The sequence below is a fragment of the Saccopteryx bilineata genome, chromosome 9 (genome assembly GCF_036850765.1).
Source record: "Saccopteryx bilineata isolate mSacBil1 chromosome 9, mSacBil1_pri_phased_curated, whole genome shotgun sequence".
Classification (NCBI taxonomy): domain Eukaryota; kingdom Metazoa; phylum Chordata; class Mammalia; order Chiroptera; family Emballonuridae; genus Saccopteryx; species Saccopteryx bilineata.
The window spans coordinates 93,503,015-93,523,277 of NC_089498.1; the positions used below are offsets into that span (position 1 = coordinate 93,503,015).

Sequence of the window (20,263 nt, forward strand, 5' to 3'; positions counted from 1 at the left end):
GTGCGCCCGGCTTTCCGGTCGTGCGACGTCGCAAAGCGGAAGTGCGGAACTCAGTGGACCCCGGCCGCCGGAAGGTCAGCGTGTGAAGGAGTCGGTGGTCACGGCGCTCTCACAGCCGCGCCAGGGGAGCCGCGACCGAGCAGACTAGCTCGGCCCGAGGCGGCGCTGAGAACGAAGCGGACGGGAGACGAGGCCATGGAGGGCGGCGGAGGAAGCGGCAACAAAACCCCTGGTGGGCTGGCCGGCTTCTTCGGGGCTGGCGGAGCGGGCTACTCCCACGCGGATTTGGCCGGCGTCCCTCGTAAGTCCCGCGGCCGCTGACGACCGTGTCGGTCCGGTTTTCGCGGTCCAGCCGGGCGTGAGGCGTGCCCCGTCCTCCTCTGTTGTTTGTACGCTGTCTGCGGTGTCCGCAGAGCACTCGTGTGGAGCCGCGGGTCCCGGGGCAGCTGTATGCTCGGCTGGAACGCAGGAGCGGTGTCCGCGCCCTGGGCCTCGTCTCCCCTCCCACAGGCTTCCCCGCGTGCAGGGCCGCGTGGGGAGCAGCGCCGAGCTCTGCGGGCCGGTGTCTGTATCCCAAACAGCAGCCCCGTAGAGAGCACTCGAGCGCGAAGCCGAGTCACAGGGGAGCCGTCAGGTCGGAACACTCGCAGCACGTGCAGCGAGGAAGACGTGTGAGCGGAGGGGCTGGGAGGGCTCGCTCTGCAGGTGTCTGATAGACGCGAAGCAAGCGTTCGGGACTGGCGACCTGCAAGGTCAGGGATGCGGAATCGTGCCTACAAGCCTTTTCCCGCTCCTCAGCGCTGCGGATGTGTATTCCCGGTTTCAGACTCGGTGGTTGTCCCACGGAATGAATAAAACAATGAAATGGTGGAGGATAAGCGCTTTATAAATCTTTTCTTTTTTGAAAGTTCTTACGTTATATCTTTAGGTATTTTTATGTTCCTAGTGTCACCTGTATCAAAACTGAATCTAGAACACAGTATATATATGATGTCTTAGCTCTGAGTTTGGGAGCTCAGACGACACAGCCTTAATGTGGCAAAGTTCTGTTACGTTCACTGTATTAAGATTTAAAGGCAAAGTGAGCATCATCATGGAGCACTACAAGGAGCCGGTGACTTTTTATGGCTGCAGGAGTACAGCAGCTAAATTTTTTTTTAAAGGTGGCTGCTGCGTTCATGGAGTTTGCATCCTATTGAAGTGAGCCAATTAACAAAAACATTTCAGTTAGTGGTAAGTGCGTGTAAAGGCAGTAAAACGGGATCTTGATACAGTGTTGGCAGCAGGAAGTCATTTTAGAATGAGTCAGGGAAAGCAGCTCACAGTTAACATTTGAGCTGTGACCTCAGTACTCCTGGGAGGAGACAAATATGTCAGTGAAAATGTCTAGTACAAATTTCCTAATTGAAAACAAATTTGGCATGTTTTAGGAACCACTGTTAGGTGTGTACCAAGATGCAAGAAGGTGGGAGTGGTAGATGAGGGGTAAGGAATGGCAGCTAACATAGTGTCTTTACAAGCCATGGTATAAGTGTAAATGACAGCCTTTAAGCTTCATTTCTTTTCCTTAAGCCCATTAGTTGCCCTATAGAAAGTGAATTGAAGGGACTAGAGCAAGTAAGGAGTCCAGTTAGGTAGGAGATTACTGGCTGTAGTCTAGGTGAAATTTAATGATTGGACAAGAATGATAGCAGTAAATGGTGATAAGTAACACAGTACAAGATGGATATTGGATATAGAATTAATAAGACTAAGTGGATGAAAAAAGCAGTCATGGGTAATGTATAGATTTGTGAGCATTCAAGTGAGAAGGGGAAGGATCCACAGATTAAATTTAAAATGTGAGAAACTTGATTTTCTGTCAGATTTTTTTTTGTTGTTTTTTTGTTTTTTTGTTTTTGTTAGTGAGATTCAAGTCTGGCCCTCTTGCGCATCTGTTTTCTTTTGCCCTTACCTGCATCCCTCTGGTGATGGCCCAAGAATTCTCTACCGTGCCACAGTAAATCACCTCTGCCCACAGCTGTTAACACTATGATCTGAAGGAACTGCTGTAAAACATTTATACACCACATGTAACCCAAACACTGTTTTCCCCTGGAATTAATTGGTCTCTTGTCGGTCTTATTTTGCAGTTGGCAAGCATTCTTACAGCAAAGTAGAAATAAGTTAGCTTTATAGTTGACCTGGGCTATGCTTCCTGGTACTTTATTTGATGCGTGTTACTACTAATACCATCTTTGTGTGAGCGTCTGGGCCACCACCTCAAGGCTTGGTTTGGATTGAAGATGGTGGGAGGAGGCATCTACCACAAGAATGATAACCATAGAAAAGTGGGAGGAAGTTTCACATTCAGTGAGTCTGTAAATCAAAATTGCAAGACATGAAACAAGAGCAGAATTAATGCTAAGTGAAGTAACTTAAAATTTTTTTGTTGTTGCAATAAGATTCTTTGTTTTTTCTCTAGTTACTGGTATGAATCCTCTGTCTCCGTATTTAAATGTGGATCCACGGTATCTTGTGCAGGTAAGATTAAGATTAATTAGGTGTTTTTATGTTTTTATGACTCTTACTCACTAGGGGCTTACTATTTAAAAAATGTAAGTACATAGCTGGTATTTGTGCTTGCCTGATCTTTGATATGTATTTTTGGAGGCACCAAGTCTCTGGTTTCCATTCACCCTTTTTTTTCTCACAAACCCTGAGGATTTGGTTGCAGCTTCCCAGATGCTAGTTAATGTATTATTGTATTGCATAATTAATCATATTGTACTCTTATAATAGCATTTCTCAGCCTAGGATTCTTGGATAACCTTCAAGGGGTTCATATCAAATTTTGTGTATGCATTTATTGGACAGAGAGTCTATACCTTTCTGAGATTATCCAAGGAATAATTAAGAAGGTAATTCTTGCACTTGCATAGCTAATCCAAACTGTTGTGCTTTTATAGTTTCTGCTTTTTTATTTTTTTTTATTTATTTATTTTATTTATTCATTTTTAGAGAGGAGAGGGAGAGACAGAGAGAGAGAGAGAGGAGAGAGACAGAGAGAGAGAAGGAGTGGAGGAGCTGGAAGCATCAACTCCCATATGTGCCTTGACCAGGCAAGCCCAGGGTTTCGAACCGGTGCTTTTTTATTTTTTAATGATCAATTTGGTCATGCACATAGTAAAATGGTGCTTGATAAATGCATAGTAGCTGTGGAATGAAGTTATTTCTCCTTCCAAGGTTATTCTGTCAGCTGTGACTTCTCATTGTTTTTCAGTTTACCTTTCTTTAGAGCGGTTCTTCCTAAACTCTGTTTACTGTTTCTTCACAATTACCATTACATAAGGCAAGTTACCTGTAATCTGTCAAACTTACATTGAGAAGCATAGTCCTGAAGGAGAATCCTTCATAACTGTGTATGTTATATTATTTCATTTCACTTCGAATTAGGTGTTGTTGCTGTTGTTACAGAAAATTTTATTTTTGTTTGACTAAATATAATTGAGTTTCAGTTAAATTAAGGTTTTACTTTCTTTGAAAAAACGATTTTAACAAATTAGAAAACATTTTGCAAGTACTCTTTCTTGAGGGGAGCTCAGCTTGGTTTTCATTATTATCCCTTTAGGATACAGATGAGTTTATTTTACCCACTGGAGCTAATAAAACCCGAGGCAGATTTGAACTGGCCTTCTTTACCATTGGAGGATGTTGTATGACAGGTAGGTATAGTAATTTTTTGTGTGTCCTCAATCCAAGTAGTCAAAGACGTTTAAAATCAAATGTAGTTAGAATGTTGCTTTCACTTTTTTTTAAATGATTATTTACATTTTTCATCTTTTCCTACTATATAAAAATGAAAAAGAATCAGAAGTGTGGTTGATTTTTAATATAAAGCTGTATTATTTGGATGAATTGTTACTGTGATTTACTAGGGGCTGCATTTGGGGCAATGAACGGTCTACGACTAGGATTGAAAGAAACCCAGAACATGGCCTGGTCCAAACCAAGAAATGTACAGTAAGTCTCACATAATTGTCTGATGTAGTGGTATGTGAATGTTAACCTCTGCTGTGTTGGCTTGATGAGCACAGCCTTGGGGTTACAAATGTTTAGAGTATTGATATGCTTTTTGATCGATTTTTTTTTCTTATTCAAAATAAAAGGAACTAAGGAATTAGGTTATTCAGACTTAAGCTTTTAAAAGGAGTGATTTTTAAGTCATTGTTCCTCAGTTAGCTGGTGCTACCCCAATCTAACTTCTCAGCTACACCTGTTTCTTGCTGTAGAGCTATGTAACCTCCTTTTCATATTGTTGAGAATTGTACGTTATTTGGGTAGTCTAGGGCATGCAGAACCGTAGGACATGGTAGTGAAGAAATAAGTAGCACCTGAGAGTGGTTGCTAGATCTGCTGTTTCTTGAATTTAACTTAACTCTCCATTTCTGAAATGGAAAGGTACAGAAAATTTAAATGAAATTCCTAGAACTTAGAGATAGTTCCAGCAGGAATAAGACAATCTTCTAGGAAAATTGATTTGCAGAGAAGGAAAAGTACAATTAAAAAGGTCAGGAAGTGTATAGTATATACTGTGTATCTTCACCCTGCTTAAGAAATAAACAGGACCAGTCCCTCTTGATATTCCCTTAATATATTGTTTAGTCCTGCGTGTGTTTGTATTTTATATGAGTGGAATCACAATATATATTCTTCAGGGCTCATGATTTTGTTTTAGGACACTTTGAACCAGGGGTCCCCAAACTTTTTACACAGGGGGCCAGTTCACTGTCCCTCAGACCATTGGAGGGCCGGACTATAAAAAAAAACTATGAACAAATCCCTATGCACACTGCACATAATCTTATTTTAAAGTAAAAAAAAAAAAAAAAAAAAAAAAAAAACAGGAACAAATACAATATTTAAAATAAAGAACAAGTAAATTTAAATCAACAAACTGACCAGTATTTCAATGGGAACTATGCTCCTCTCACTGACCACCAATGAAAGAGGTGCCCCTTCTGGAAGTGTGGCGTGGGCCGGATACATGGCCTCAGGGGGCCGCAGTTTGGGGACCCCTGCTTTGAACTTTATCTTCGTTGTTGTTTAGCCAGCAGATGGCAGCAGGTGTCTGCTAGAATTAGACCTTTGGAGTCCCTGAAGGCCTGTCAGTTTTTTCATATTCCTGTTGGATTGTTACCCTTGCTTTACTAGCCCAGATGCTTGTATACTTTTGTATTTATATTCTCGACATTTTCCCTTACTACAATAATTTTTTAAAGTTTTTTATATTATGGAGAATTTGGAATATATGCAAAAGTAGACAAAATAGTACCGTGAACACCTATGAACTGATGAACTGTAATCCTTCTTCAACATCAGTGAAGACTAATTGTGTCCTATCTCCCTCTTTCCTTCCATATTATTATGAAACAAATTCTCAATGTTATATCGTTAAGTATCAATTTGAATTTATCCTAATTTGGTTATCCTAGAAAAGATAACCTTTATTTCTTAAAATAGTAATAGTTAATAATCTTTTAGAGAGAGTCAATTTTTTTTTCATTTTTCAAAATTTTTTTTTTTTTTAAGCAAGAGAGAGGGGGACAGGAAGGGAGAGAGATGAGAAGCATCAACTCAGAGTTGCAGCACCTTAGTTGTTCATTGATTGCTTTCTCGTGTATCCTTGACCAGGGGGCTCCAGCTGAGCCTGTGACCCCTTGCTCATGCAGCAACCCCACATTCAAGCTGGCAACCTCAGGATTTTTTGTTTGTTTGTTTGTTTTTTGTATTTTTCTGAAGCTGGAAACGGGGAGAGACAGTCAGACAGACTCCTGCATGCGCCTGACCGGGATCCACCCGGCATGCCCACCAGGGGTGACGCTCTGCCCACCAGGGGGCGATGCTCTGCCCCTCCGGGGCGTCACTCTGCCACGACCAGAGCCACTCTAGCGCCTGGGGCAGAGGCCAAGGAGCCATCCCCAGCGCCCAGGCCATCTTGGCTCCAATGGAGCCTTCGCTACGGGAGGAGAAGAGAGAGACAGAGAGGAAGGGGGGGGTAGAGAAGCAAATGGGCGCTTCTCCTATGTGCCCTGGCCAGGAATTGAACCTGGGTCCCCCGCACGCCAGGCCGACGCTTTACCACTGAGCCAACCGGCCAGGGCAACCTCAGGATTTTGAACCTAGATCCTCAGTGTCCCAGGCCGACACTCTATCCACTGGTCACCTCCTGGTCAAACTGCATTTTAAAAAATCTTATACACCTTTTTTTTATACTCACTCTGCTCTTCCTAGATAGACAGCATTTAAAAATGGAAAAATGATGGGGTTTCAAGCTAGCTAGACAGACCTTTGTAGCTTCAAAGCCTAGTTTTATTACTTACCATTTTGTGATCTTTGGTAAGCTTTCTATACTTTCTGCCTTTAAGGTTTTTGAAACCTGACCTGTGGTGGCACAGTGAATAAAGCATGGACTAGGAACACTGAGGTCGCCAGTTCAAAGCCCTGGGATTCCCTGGTCAAGGCACATGTGGGAGTTGTTGCTTCCTGCTCCTCCCCCCTTCTCTATCTCTCTCCTCTCTAAAATGAATAAATAAAATCTTTAAAGAAAAAAACATTTTTATTAAAAAATAGGTGTGAGGGGTGTTGAGAGATGGTTAACGTGAGTAGGTAAAGGCCCAGTAAATGGAAGTATGTTGCCCAATTGTATCCCAAAGAATTTTACCAGTTTGCAATGCTATCTGCAGTATAGTAATGAAAGTTAATAGTTTTAAAAGCTTAACCAATATAAAAACAGTGTGCTAAATCTAAATTTTATTGATAAATATATTAGTAAATAATTAATAAGAAACAATATACTTCTCCATAAACAATCTTTTAGAAGTAATACAAATTTTTGTTTTGACCATTAATTTAAACTAGTTCTTTTTCTGGTTGTCAGTGTAATTGTATGATCTCCAGCAGTAGTCAGCCATCCAGACAGGACCGTTGCTGTGATGGTGTTACACTGCTGGGAGAGGAATGTGCTGTCCTTCTCCTCCAGTGGCCTCCGCCACTGTTCTGGTAGCATCAGGCACTGGAGCAAGGCAGAACTGTGCTTCCCTGAGAGTGTGCTAAGCACTCACTTTGGCTGCTTAGTTCTAGTGTGGGAGCAGACACAGCGTCCTTTCTCCCTGTTTCCTCCTGGTTTGCTTTTTCCTTCTTTGAGTATTTAGTTTTAATTCCTCTTTATAGTCTATAATATTTCATGTTTTGATTTTAAATATTCTAAATATATATATACACATATACTTTTTCCTCAAAAAAAAACATTAATAGCTTGTTTATTCATTATAATGGCTTTTTATTTTTTTGTGACAGAGACAAATAGGAACAGACAGGAAGGGAGAGAGATGAGAACCATAAATTTTTGTTGCAACCTCTTAGTTGTTATTGATTGCTTTCTCATATGTGCCTTGACAAGGGGTGCTACAGCAGAGCAAATGACCCCTTGCTCAAGCCAGCAACCTTTGGGCTCAAGCTAGCGACCATGGGGTCATGTCTATGATCCAACATTCAAGCCAGCAACCCTGCGCTCAAGCTGGTGAGCCTATACTCAAGCCAGTGACCTCGGGTTTTCAAACCTGTGTCCTCTGCATCCCAGTCTAACACTCTACCCACTGTACTACCACCTGGTCAGGCTATAATGGCATTTTTAAAATGCATATTGGCCTCTGTAAACTTTTTTTTCCCAAAGTGAGAAGTGGGGGGCAGCAGACAGAGTCCCGCATGCGCCCGACCAGGATCCACCTGGCATGCCCACCAGGGGGCGATGCTCTGCCCATCTGGGGCGTTGCTCCACTGTAACCATAGCCATTGTACTGTCTGAGGCAGAGGCCATGGAGCTATTCTTAGTGCCTGGGCCAACTTTGCTCCCATGGAGCCTTGGCTGTGGGAGGGGAAGAGACAGAGAGGAAGGAGAGGGGGAGGGGTGGAGAAGCAGATGGGCACTTCTCCTGTGTGCCCTGGCCGGTAATCAAACCCAGGACTTACACATGCTGGGCCAACGCTCTACTGCTGAGCCAACCAGCCAGGGCCGGCTTCTGTAAACTTCTTTATAAAATACATCAGACTGTCATTCAGAGCCTTTATAGTTTTGATATATATTTAATAAGGAATTTCTTTGTTGCTCAAAAAAATCTTTATATTTCTATAAAGGAAAAGCCTTCCTTACTGACTTCTGAGGAGGTATTGTTTTTTAATGAAGAAAAACTAGGAATTGGGCTAAATAGTTGCAATTGTGTTTTTTTAAGTTATTTTTTTTTTTCTGCCCTTGCAGGATTTTGAACATGGTGACCAGGCAAGGGGCACTTTGGGCTAATACTCTAGGTTCTCTTGGTAAGTAGATTTCACTTAATAATAAATTACTAATGCAAAGACAGAATGTACACATATCATGAACATCCAAATTTTGATGAAAATTTTTTAAATTCTAGGATCTTAAAAAATTACATTTAAATTCACTCTAGTCTGTAGTGTGGATACTACTTAGGAAAAGACTGAATCTACATAAAATAGTTTCAGGTGCCAGTACCATCTTGTACACCACATCTAAATGTTTTAAACCTTTTAAAACACTAAAACACTCTCCTGTGCAAGCAAGACACCAAATAAAATCATGTTTTAACTATAATGAAATCCAAATAATTTAGATCCTGGACAAACAGTGTTGTGCATTAGGAAAGGTTTGGGGTCCAATAGTTAAAGGTGAGGCCTGACCTGTGGTGGCGCAGTGGATAAAGCGTCGACCTGGAAATGCTGAGGTCGCCAGTTCGAAACCCTGGGCTTGCCTGGTCAAGGCACATACGGGAGTTGATGCTTCCAGCTCCTCCCCCCTGTCTCTCTCTCTCTCTTTCTCTCTCTCTCTCCCCCTTTCTCCTCTCTAAAATGAATAAAATAAAATAAATTAATAGTTAGAGGTGATAGGTTAAGCAGCCCTCCTGCTCTGTTTTCCTGAGGCTGGTCAGCACTCTCAGAGGTGGATTTAATGATGGGCGCACTGGGCGTGTGCCCTGAGCCCCGACTTCTATGGGGCCCCGCAAAACTGCAACTTTACATTTTCTTCTAATGCAGCGGTTCTAATGACATCGTTTGGTTTAATATGTGCAATTTTAACATTAATAGTACATAATATTTTTTATTTATTTAAAAATATGGTTAACATGTATTTCTATTTTCCCTGTCTCTCTCTCTCTTTTTTAAGGGGCCCAATATTCTCTTCTGCGCCCAGGGCCTGAACCAACCTTGATCTGCCTCTGAGCACTGTTTATCTAAGTAGAGTTCCAAGACTTACTTGCCAGAGTTGCAGTGCCTTTGTAGATAACGGAGACTTTGGCAGTTCTAAGCAAGGGTGGTTTAGTAGTACTTAGGGCCCAGTGCTTTTCTACTGTATTGTTTATGAGTAAGTGACTCTACTCAACGATTTCAAATACACCTAGGTGTGGCACTTATGTCCTCACATCCAAATTTTTCTTTATAACTTAGTTGAAAGCCTGAATATCTTTTAAATATGACAAACTAAGGAAAAATGTAGGCATCTCATAGAAAGATAAAAAAGGCCTTTTTTGACACAGTAAGAGCCTAGCCTTATCATGAAATTTGGAAGTAGTAAATTTGCACACTATAAAGTCAAAATCGATTGTGGGGTCCCAGTAAAAGGCTGCTTCTACATGTTGCTTAAGTCCCTGTTGCCCAGCCTCCCATACATTGTCACCCTCCTTTGTTTTGATTGATTGATTGATTGTACACCTAGAGTAATCGGCCTCCCTTTTCTACCCAGGACTTTTTCCATTTTAGCACTGATGGTCCCGTATACCAGGAAACCCTCAATCTTCAGCAGACTGGGATGGCCAGTCACCTGTGTTCCCTTTGTAATGTGATCAGTCCCTGTATTCTGCTCAAGTTCAGTTTCAGTTAAAGAAGGAAGAAGAGCCTTTATAAAACATCACAACAGTAGAGTTGTAAGGCTGATCTTAGTATATGTTGAGGACTCAAATGTGGCCATTTGAGGACGTATAAGGAAAGGGATTAATGCAGCAGTTTTCAAGTGCGCCACAAGAGACACACTGGTGTGTCCTAAGTCTTTAAAACATGCGCTACCTGACTGTTCAGTTAGGGACACTGACATTTTCCCTTCGATTGTCAAATAAAAAAATAACCAGCACAATAATATCTGTCCAGTGCGAATGAATAAAAGTTACACCTTTTTTGACAGATTAGCAAAAGAAAAATTTTTTTTGATGTGCTGCAGAATTTTAGTAATTAGTTCATGTGTGCCATGAGATAAAAAAGGTTGAAAATTGCTGGATTAATGCATTTATGGCTTAATAGGAATCTTTTTTTTTTTTTTTTTTTTTTAATTTTATTCATTTTTAGAGAGGAGAGAGAGACAGAGAGAGGAGAGAGAGACAGAGAGAGAGAAGGGGGGAGGAGCTGGAAGCATCAACTCCCATATGTGCCTTGACCAGGCAAGCCCAGGGTTTCGAACCGGCAACCTCAGCATTTCCAGGTTGACATTTTATCCACTGCGCCACCACAGGTCAGGCTTAATAGGAATCTTTATAGGTAGTTTTGGGGAAGATCCTGTTAAAACTAAATATGTTTGTTTTATAGTTTTTACATATACAGAAACCAAACGACCTTTTTTTAAGTTATATTTTTTTTTACATATACATAAGTTTTTGTTTCTAAATCTGAAGTACAGACAGCTATTATAACTAAAATACAAGTGAAAATTAAAGATTTTTTTCCTGGGACTCCCTAGTCGTACTTTGCATAAATAGCTATTATTAATATTTCCTCTGAATCTTTCCAAACATCATCTTCGCATATCCAGAGGCGTGATATATGTCTGTTTTGCATATTGGAAAATATAGTTCATCCTCCTTTTAAGGTGAGGATATATAGTATTCCATTCAATAAATGTCCCTTTCTGGATCAGTCCCTTCCTAAGGGCTATTTTGTTTGTTGCCAGACTTTTGCTGTTAGTGTTTTAAGTGACCACTCTTTACATACCTTTGAATACTTAGAATGATGTCTGTAGGATATATTTATCTAAATATAATTTCCATCCTGACTTTCAGCTATTTTTTATTATTGATCAGTTCCCTTTCTCCTGTAGCTTTGCTTTATAGTGCGTTTGGTGTCATCATTGAGAAAACACGAGGGGCAGAAGATGACCTCAACACAGTAGCCGCTGGAACCCTGACGGGCATGTTGTATAAATGTACAGGTAGGTGATGCTGGAGAGAGGGCTAGCTCTTACTATACTCGAAGTATGCTTTTTAGTCATAGTTTTCAAATAAAACTTTATACTTTTTTTTTTCTTTTTGTGCAATATAATCCAATCTAGTATTGTTAGAAACCTCATGATTATTTTGGGTTTGGAGTTTTTGTTTTTTAGTTTTGGTAAAATACACATAAAATAAAATTGGTCATCTGAACCATATTTTAAGTGTACAGTTCAGTTATGTTAAGTTTACATTGTTGTACAGTCAATCTCCAGAACTTTTCATTATTTTGCAAAACTGAAACTACTCATTGATAACAAAACTGAAACTACTCATTGATAACAACTCGCCATTTCTCCCTTCAGTCCCTGGCAACCACCATCTTGCTTTCTATCTATGAAATTAACTATTGATACTTTAGGGTACCTCCTATAAGGGAAATCATACAGTATTTATAGTTTTGTGAATGGCTTATTTCGTGCAGTGTCTTCAAGGTTTATTTGTGTTATAGCATGTGTCAGAATTTATTTTCTGTCTAAGGCTGGATAATACTCCACTGTGCATACAGACCACGTTTTGTCTGTCCCTCTCTCAGTGAACAGTTGGGTTGCTTCCACCTTTGGCTACCTCTTAGAATGAATATGGATATACTAAATAGCACTCAATTTTGAAAATATAATTTGGCCCTAAGAGTTGGACCAAAATGATCTGGGTGAAGATACTAAATTCTCTAAAATGGAAAAATAATTAACATTCACTGAATTATGATTGTACTCTCAGCAATAAATTCCTAGTAATTTAAAACTGAAGTTATAATCACACACCGATTTTACATATGAGCACGATGTCATATAAGCTGTGACAGCCCCAAATTTTTCATCCCATTTCAGTTTTTTTGTTTGTTTGTTTGTTTGTTTGTTTGTGACAGAGTCAGAGAGAAGGACAGACAGGGACAGACAGACAGGAAAGGAGAGATGAGAAGCAGCAATTCTTCGTTGCAGCATCTTAGTTGTTTGTTGATTGTTTTCTCATATGTGCCTTGACTGAGAGGCTACAGCAGAGTGGGTGACCCCTTGCTCAAGTCAGCAACCTTGGGCTCAAGCCAGCAACTTTGGGCTTCCAGCGACCATGGGGGTCATGTCTATGATCCCACGCTCAAGCCGGTGACCTCTGGGTATCAAACCTGGGCTCGCTGTGTCCCAGTCCAGTGCTCTAGCCACTGCACCACTGCCTAGTCAGGCTCATCTATTTCAGTTTTAAATGGTTTAATTAAACTGCATAAGTTCTATACTCCTCTCCCTGAAAAGCACTCTTATTGTTTGGTTGCTTATTAGACACTTGACTAATTCTGTTTCTTGGGAATTCCTTCATCAGGTAGCATTTTTGCTTAATATTTACTAGAAAAAAAAGTAAGTCTAACATGATTATAAAGTCCAAGTTTTCCTAATGAAAGACTAAGACTTTCCTACATTGAAAATAGATTGAGCCTGATCTGTGGTGACACAGTGGATAAAACATTGACCTGGAACACTGAGGTTGCCAGTTCAAAACCCTGGGCTTACCTGGTCAAGGCACATGTGGGAGTTGGTGCTTCCTGCTCCTCCCCCCTTGTGTCTCCTCTCCCTCCCTCTCTCTCTCTCTCTCTCTCTCTCTCTTTCTCTCTCCTCTCTCTCTTTCTCATATCTCTCAACTGAATAAATAAAAATTTTTTAAAAAATTAGAAAAGAAAAAGAAAATAGATTGCATTTGGGATTTTATCCCTAAGAGCACACCAAACTTCTTGCAACATGTTTGGTTGTGTTTACACACACCAGTTTCCAGGTAAAATATGTCCATGAAATGTTGCCTTGGCATAGAAAAACTTTGCTAAAAAGCAAAAAAGACTTTCACATTGAAAATTTGTAGAGTTAGACAAAAGAATTTTAAATTTTAATTGGCAGCACAAAGGTGACACTCAGCAGGGGATTATGGCCCAAACTATATTTTAAATGATCAAATTAATACTTAAAAAACAGGAGAGTTCACAAAGATCTAGAATCCTGCTTCTTTTGAGTGAATGGAAGACACCGTGCAATGGTGTCACATGGCTGGAGCAGAGTGGGGAGCTGCTCTACCCCCATGGATGAGCATGTCCTCTGTTATAGGCAGTTCTAAATATAAGAATGCAAATTACCATCTAATTTAAGGTATTATACATATTTAAAAGACAGAAAGGAGAAAAGGCTTACTACTTAATATTTTCAAAAGAAATGGGTGTCTTGCTTTCTATGTCAAGGACTTCTGTGCAGTAATAGCTTAGGACAGTTTCAACATAAGTTATGGAAGCCCTTGACTGGAAAGAGAAAAAGCAAAAGATTTGTCACTGACCGTCAGGTGATGAGTTCACTGCAGATCCAGTGAGGTGGTGGGAAGTAGAAGTGTGTGCTCTGCTGAACCAGAACCCCAGCATCGCTCCACAATGCCTGGCTCACGTCATCCATGTCCTCTAACAAACGCTGATCGGTGTCTCATTAATTTCTGGTTTGGGATAAACTTCATAAGACAGCACAGAATTATAAACTTTGTATGGTGGGAATACAAAATGTAACTTCAACTTTGAGATTTGGAAAAGCGTTTGGGCACTGTTAGTCTAGAGCAGTGGTAGTCAACCTGGTCCCTACCGCCCACTAGGGGGCGCTCCAGCTTTCATGGTGGGCAGTAGCGGAGCAACCAAAGTATAAATAAAAAGATAGATTTAACTATTGTAAGTTGTTTTATAAAGATTTTTTTTTCTGCCAAACTTAGCGAAAATTCGACATGGTAAGTAATTATTATTATATGCTTTGACTTGCTGTAACTCTGCTTTATAAATTTTATAAAGTAAAGTTACTTCGCTACTTTATAAATCACCATTACTGTGGAACCAATGGGCGGTTAGAAAATTTTACTACTAACAGATGCAAAAGTGGGCGGTAGGTATAAAAAGGTTGACTATCCCTGGTGTAGAGTCAGCATAAACTATTAAGGAAAGAATTTTACATTTAGCCTGACCAGGCAGTGGCGCAGTGGATAGAGCATCGGACTGGGATTTGGAGGACCCAGGTTCAAAACCCCAGGGTTGCTGGCTTGAAGCCTAACATCGCTGTCTTGAGCCCAAGGTCATTGGCTTGAGCAAGGGGTCACTTGTTCTACTGAAGAACAACTAAGACTTAAGGAGCTGCAACAAAAAATTGATGCTCCTCATATCTCTCCCTTCCTGTCTATCCCTATCTATCCCTCTCTCTGTCTTTGTCACACACACACACACACACACACACACACACACACAAAGAATTTTACATTTAGGGAAATGGCTAATTCCTGCTGATCTACATATTTCCAATCCCCAGTGTACTTCAAAGATAGACTTTTTTTAAGTTTAGAATTAAAGCAGTATGATTCAGGATAGCCACTTGAGTGTAGAAGTAGTGCTTTTGCAACTTCTTAGTAGAAAGTGAGGAAAAATATACTGCATGAGATAATGTTTTGTCAGATGAAAAAGAAGCTAATTTTTAAAATAATAATTCTAATGACACGATTTTAGTTAAGGCCGAATGCTTACTTAATGACCATTATATAAATATTTTCCAGAGGGTGTAAAATGTCACTGTTAGATTTCCTATGGCATATGAAAGTCTGTTTAATAATGATCAGTATTCTACCAGAACTAGAATAGTGGTAGTTTTGCTGTCATTCACAAGTTTAGGAATGTTTAAGAGGCCTGATCACTTATCTTCAGGAAACAAGGCCTCAGAAACCAAGATATGCCCCCCACCCTTCCCACTCACAAAAGCATCCCTGATCTGTTTAATCCTGTTCCTTCCATAAGAAAGTCATCTTATAAAAGCAAATTAATAAAGTAAAAAGATATACAAATCCATTTTATCAAATTAAGCAATTATCAGTGTTATTGTTAAAAATTAATATGTATCCATGAATGCCAGGCCTTCAAAATTAAACTTTTTATGTCAAAAGAAGCCATCCGATGACTTCATTTCTATTCCTGGCATCAACTCTCTTCCAGTAAATAAAAATGCTTGTAAAGTAAAATAGGCAAAGAGTTAACTGAGATAATATGTAAAACATTTCAACAGATCACCTTAACAACCCAATAGAAAACAGAGCAAAGCCGTGACAGAGCACTTCAGGAAAAATACAAATGACTGCTAACCCATAGAAGTTGTTCAGTCTCAGAAGCAGTCAGGGAAAAGCAAAATAAAACATTAATATTTTCACCAACTTGCTTAGATAAGGTGATGGTAAATGACATTTAATATTGGCAAAAGATAAGCAAGTGCTTTGAAGGGCATTTTGGCATTATTAATACTATGTAGAACACCTGTGCTCAAGCAATCTAACATCCAGCAGTTTATTCTACAGCAAACCAAGGCATACATGCAAAACTGTACGCACCAAGGCATTTGGAACTAACTTCCAGGGGAAGGTGGTATTTGAACAGAGGCTGACAGATGAGGGAGCATATGAGGAGGATGTCTGTAGGGAATGACTTAGGTAAAGGTAAAAGCAACATCAAAGACCCTGATGGCATTGGTAGTTCAAAGGCATTGGAAAGAGTAGTAGAATTTGGGATCATAAAAATGGCAATGGACCAAATTATGGAGAAGATAGAGCTTTGTGGGTCACAGAAAAGAATTTGACTTATAGGTACTAGCATTTCTGTTTACTTACACCCTTAAATTGTGTTTTTTACTTCCAGAGTTAAACTATATAAGATTGAAAAATTAAATAGCTAGAAAATCATGTTCTCTAGAATCATGAAGGGAAAGAGCAAAGAATTAGAGAACTCGGAATGAGGGTAAGGATGGGAGTGGACCAGACTGTCGTGTACTCTTGACTTCTAAAATTGTGCTTTTGATATGACTACTTTGATAAAAATAAAGAAGGAAACAGTGAAGCTGTTTCACATAATAACATTACTTTAGGCGTTTGAGTGGGAGGGCCATGGGGAGACATGTTGAATGGGTGAGAGCTCCAGCTCTGCAAGATAAGGAGGGTTCTCTGAGGACGGTGGTTGCAGTGGAAGCCCAGTAATACCAGTGTACCTACTGCCACTTGAAACACTATCAGGCCATTTGTATTTTACCACAACTTTTAAAAATAATTAAAAATTTTCAGTTTTAAATAGTGCAAAGAAACCCACGTTTGAATGGTTTTTAGCAGCCATCTCAGTGAGTAGGTGAGGCTGTTCCTCTGAGTAGGGGCCATCAGTTCTTGCCATCCAGCTGCCTATCTGCTCACTGGTTTACCTTTTTTGGTTACATTTTAAATGCTTATGTAGCCTGAACTGTGGTGTCGCAGTGGATAAAGCATCAATCTGGAAACGCTGAGGTTGCCGGTTCAAAACCCTGGGCTTGCCTGGTCAAGGCACATATGGGAGTTGATGCTTCCTGCTCCTCCCCCCTTCTCTCTCTCTCTCTCTCTCTCTCTCTCTCTCTCTCCTCTCTATAATGAATAAATAAAATCTTAAAAAAAAAAAAGTGGAAATTTGAAAAAAAAAATGCTTATGTAAGTACTACATAAAGCCTTTTGTCCCTCAAAGCCTACAATACTTATTTTCTGGCCACTTCAGGAAAAATTTCCTGATTCCTGCTTTAAAGTATTAGTTCACTGTGTAAGCTCTGCCACTATCAAGCGCTCTGCCTCGGAAAAGGCATTTAAACATTCGGGCCATGTTTCCCCATGTGTAGGAGATGTAATATTTGCCATTTCTGGAAGTTGTGTAAGGATTCAAAATATAGAAGGTACAACTGTGAAACGCACATCTCATGTTTGTTGTGCTTTATAGAGACTGACCATTGGCCTTATTTGATTACTCTGTTCAAAGCCAGTGTATTTGCTAATCAACTTCCGGTGTTTATTTGGGCAGACGTTGATAACAGAAAGCCTAAAGCCAAGGTCTTCAGATTTTTAACAAATCAGCCAGTTGGAAAACTCAGAGATTAGTGGTAAGAGCTGAAACGAAAACACGGCTAGTATGTGATAAAGGCAACCATGATTCATGATCAACTGCTCTTAGTAATTCAGACACTACATATTTCTGGTACACTCTTGCTGAATATAACTTTTTTCTAGTTTTCAAAGAAGCAACTTAATTGATTTGTACTGTTTCATTTTGGTCAGGAAGTAGACAGCTTTTGGGGGGGGGTGAGGTTTGTGAATTGATTTTAGAGAGAGAAACATCAGTTTGTTCCACTTACGTGTATGCGTTCCTTGGTTGATTCTTGTATGTGCCGACTGGGGATCGAACCTGCAACACTGGCTTATTGGGACAGTGCTATGAGCAACTGAGCTAACTAGCCAGGGCAGGATAAATTGTTCTTAATAAATACTCAACATGCCATTGATGTCGCAAAGATCTGAAAGCTGTAGTTTCCAGTTTTATTGCATTAAGCCCAGTGCCCATTCCCGGGAGGCTTATTTGACCTCTGAAAACTAGTGTGAAAATCCTTCTGAAGCAGCCAAGTAGAAATGATGCTGAGATACTTAAAAGCAATGGGCCAACTGGCAGGAACAGTTGCTGACTTCAGAGCCCTGTGGATCTATACTCTGCTCTTTAGTAACTCCAGAGTTCATCTGCTTGGTCCCAGGAAACGGTACCTGCAAAAATTAGTCATTTTTCTACTAATGAACAGCAGTGAAGCCACCTTAGCTTTTGCTTGTATTGATTCAGAATGTTAGAGGATTAAATTTTTGTGACCCACTTGAGAGAACCCTCAACACCTTGAGTTTAGGTCTAGTAACACACAGTGACATTCTTGCAGATAGCTTTTATTCTCCTATACTTTGTAGTTTACTTTTTCCATTTCAGGAATTTTGTCTAATTATAGTTTATTTGCAGCCCATACAACTTTCTGTTGACTTACTGATCGAAGATATGAGGTAGATCCTTATTAAACTGAGAATTTTTAAGTTAGCTAATTGAATGTATAGTATTTTTTATGTTTCATCCACATTGAATACTGTTGCAAATTCAACTGCAATGCCTATTCTAATTATAGCAACATAATAGAGATCTGGATTTCAAGGAAATAGTCTTTAAATTTTTTTTTTTACGTTTCTGATCCCCCCACCCCCATATTTGACATCCACTTATAGAAGATGCATCCAGTTTCTGTTTGGGACTGTTTGAGAGAGATAATTAGGGCATTTCATAGTGGAAGCCCAAGCAAGTCAGCTATCAGAACTCTTCAGACTAGAGACTCTTAGGAGTGGCCCTTTATCAGAGAAGCCATCTGGTATTTTTTGCAAAAATGGTTGCTTTGATGTGAATTTAGCAACATCACTGAATTTCACAGAATTGACTGTCTCCTACCTCTGGGAAGGTAATCACAGACTACTGCTCCATTCCCTTTGTTTACGTAGCAACTTGAAACAATACTGCATAGCTACAATATAGGCTGCCAAAGCAGTGGAACATCAAGTAAGAGAACATCAAGTACTTCTTAAAATTTATTTGGGTACCCCCTTTTGTCTTAGGACTTGGGGACTATATTCAGATCACTGGTGGAAACATTTTTGTTCTGCATTTCAAAGTATCTTGCTCATCCTTTCCACATGAAAATTATTTTTTGATGTTAAGCAAAAATAGTTGTCTAATCCTTGAATGTTTTTCAACTAGTGTGAAGATTCTCATTGCTCAGTAGTTGTAGAAGATTGACACATCAGTGTAGAAATGGGGAGCAGTGTAGGAATGGGGGGCAGGGGGATTGGTACTTCATCTGCACCCAAGTCAAAGCTTTATTATAGCCATCTTATCACCACTACTTGAGTCTTCCAAGTTAATTATTTGGAGAATCTGCAGAATCCAAAGGCTGTTTCCAAAAAGGGTGTTACCTTGTTTATATTATAACCTTAAATCAATTGACAGTGCCAGTGAGGTCTAAACTGTATGACTAGCAGGAAATTACTGATCTGGCTGGGACTTTACTGATAATAAGCATCAGATCTTTTGTAAACAAGTGAGATTGAGAAAAGTCAAGAAATTGTTAACACCGATTATCTTAGGTACAAATTGTGACATTAAAAGTTAAAAAGATTTTTAAATATGAAATGTTAAACAAGTTTTTTTCCTCTCTCCCAGGTGGTCTTCGAAGCATAGCACGTGGAGGTCTAGCAGGACTTACACTAACGAGCCTCTATGCACTCTATAATAACTGGGAGCACATGAAAGGCTCCTTGCTCCAACAGTCACTCTGAAGATTTTGCCAACTTATGAATTGAGGACACTTTAGTAGTCATCCAGATCAATTTATGAGTCATTCTGGAGTTCTCTCTTGTAACTACAATTAGCTTGAAACATTGTGCAGGTTCCGATTTGCTGTGATGAAGATGGTTGACCAGACTGGCTCTCCTTTCAGCCATTAATGAGTTGAACCAAAACCCTCTGGTGGCTGAGTGCTATGGTTCTTTCTTACCCCTGAACTGGAAAACCGCTTGCTCCCAGCGTTCAGGTCATTCTTGTCACTTCTGTATCACTTGTTCATTTAATGATCCAAGCTATAATATAATAATAAAGGGTGAAAACAACCAAAGTCCACACCAATGAAAACACAGTGGGTGTCTCCATTGAAAAGCACTTTCTGGGTTTAAAGTGAAATTTAACCAGCATTTTTTTCTGCCCCAAAGTTTTTGTTTGTATTGAAATGAAGGGTTAGTGGCAGCATTAACAGCTAGGTGACTTTCTAGTAGAGCTGACACTAAACAATCTCAAGATATTTCAGGTTGAACATTATACCAGTCAAGTAGTGTGCTAGAACAGTCTGTCCAGCAGTCACACCTAATTCTGTAATGCATGAACTCACCCCTTACTGGGGATAATTGGAAAGTGATGAAATAGACAAGAGCTTTAAGTTTCTAAAGAAGCCTTGGGAAAGCTAAAGGAAACAGGCCAAGTATTTTTTTCAACTATGAAAAAATAAGATTGCACAGCAAGTTATATATATACATAATACTAAATAACTGACTCTTATGATTAGAAA

At 39.9% G+C, this 20,263-nt stretch overlaps 1 protein-coding gene and 1 non-coding gene across 2 annotated transcripts; both read left to right on the forward strand.

Annotated features, from left to right (window-relative positions):
- Positions 1-47: 47 nt before the first annotated feature.
- TIMM23B (translocase of inner mitochondrial membrane 23 homolog B) lies at positions 48-19,837 on the forward strand. The gene is made up of 7 exons (XM_066242791.1): positions 48-301; positions 2,465-2,523; positions 3,611-3,704; positions 3,918-4,002; positions 8,297-8,355; positions 11,138-11,248; positions 19,366-19,837. Exons 1-7 carry the CDS (start codon positions 196-198, stop codon positions 19,479-19,481), a joined length of 630 nt encoding a protein of 209 aa, XP_066098888.1. The 5' UTR covers positions 48-195; the 3' UTR covers positions 19,482-19,837.
- LOC136313776 (small nucleolar RNA SNORA74) lies at positions 6,935-7,138 on the forward strand. The gene has a single exon (XR_010727215.1). It is a non-coding gene; the product is annotated as a small nucleolar RNA SNORA74 (small nucleolar RNA).
- Positions 19,838-20,263: the final 426 nt, after the last annotated feature.

Bases quoted from the DNA above. Each gene is read 5' to 3' on its own strand.
- TIMM23B (XM_066242791.1), top strand. From the start codon at position 196: ATGGAGGGCGGCGGAGGAAGCGGCAACAAAACCCCTGGTGGGCTGGCC. The intron at 2,524-3,610 runs GTAAGATTAAGA...TTATCCCTTTAG, and splicing joins ATCCACGGTATCTTGTGCAG to GATACAGATGAGTTTATTTT. The intron at 11,249-19,365 runs GTAGGTGATGCT...CCTCTCTCCCAG, and splicing joins CATGTTGTATAAATGTACAG to GTGGTCTTCGAAGCATAGCA.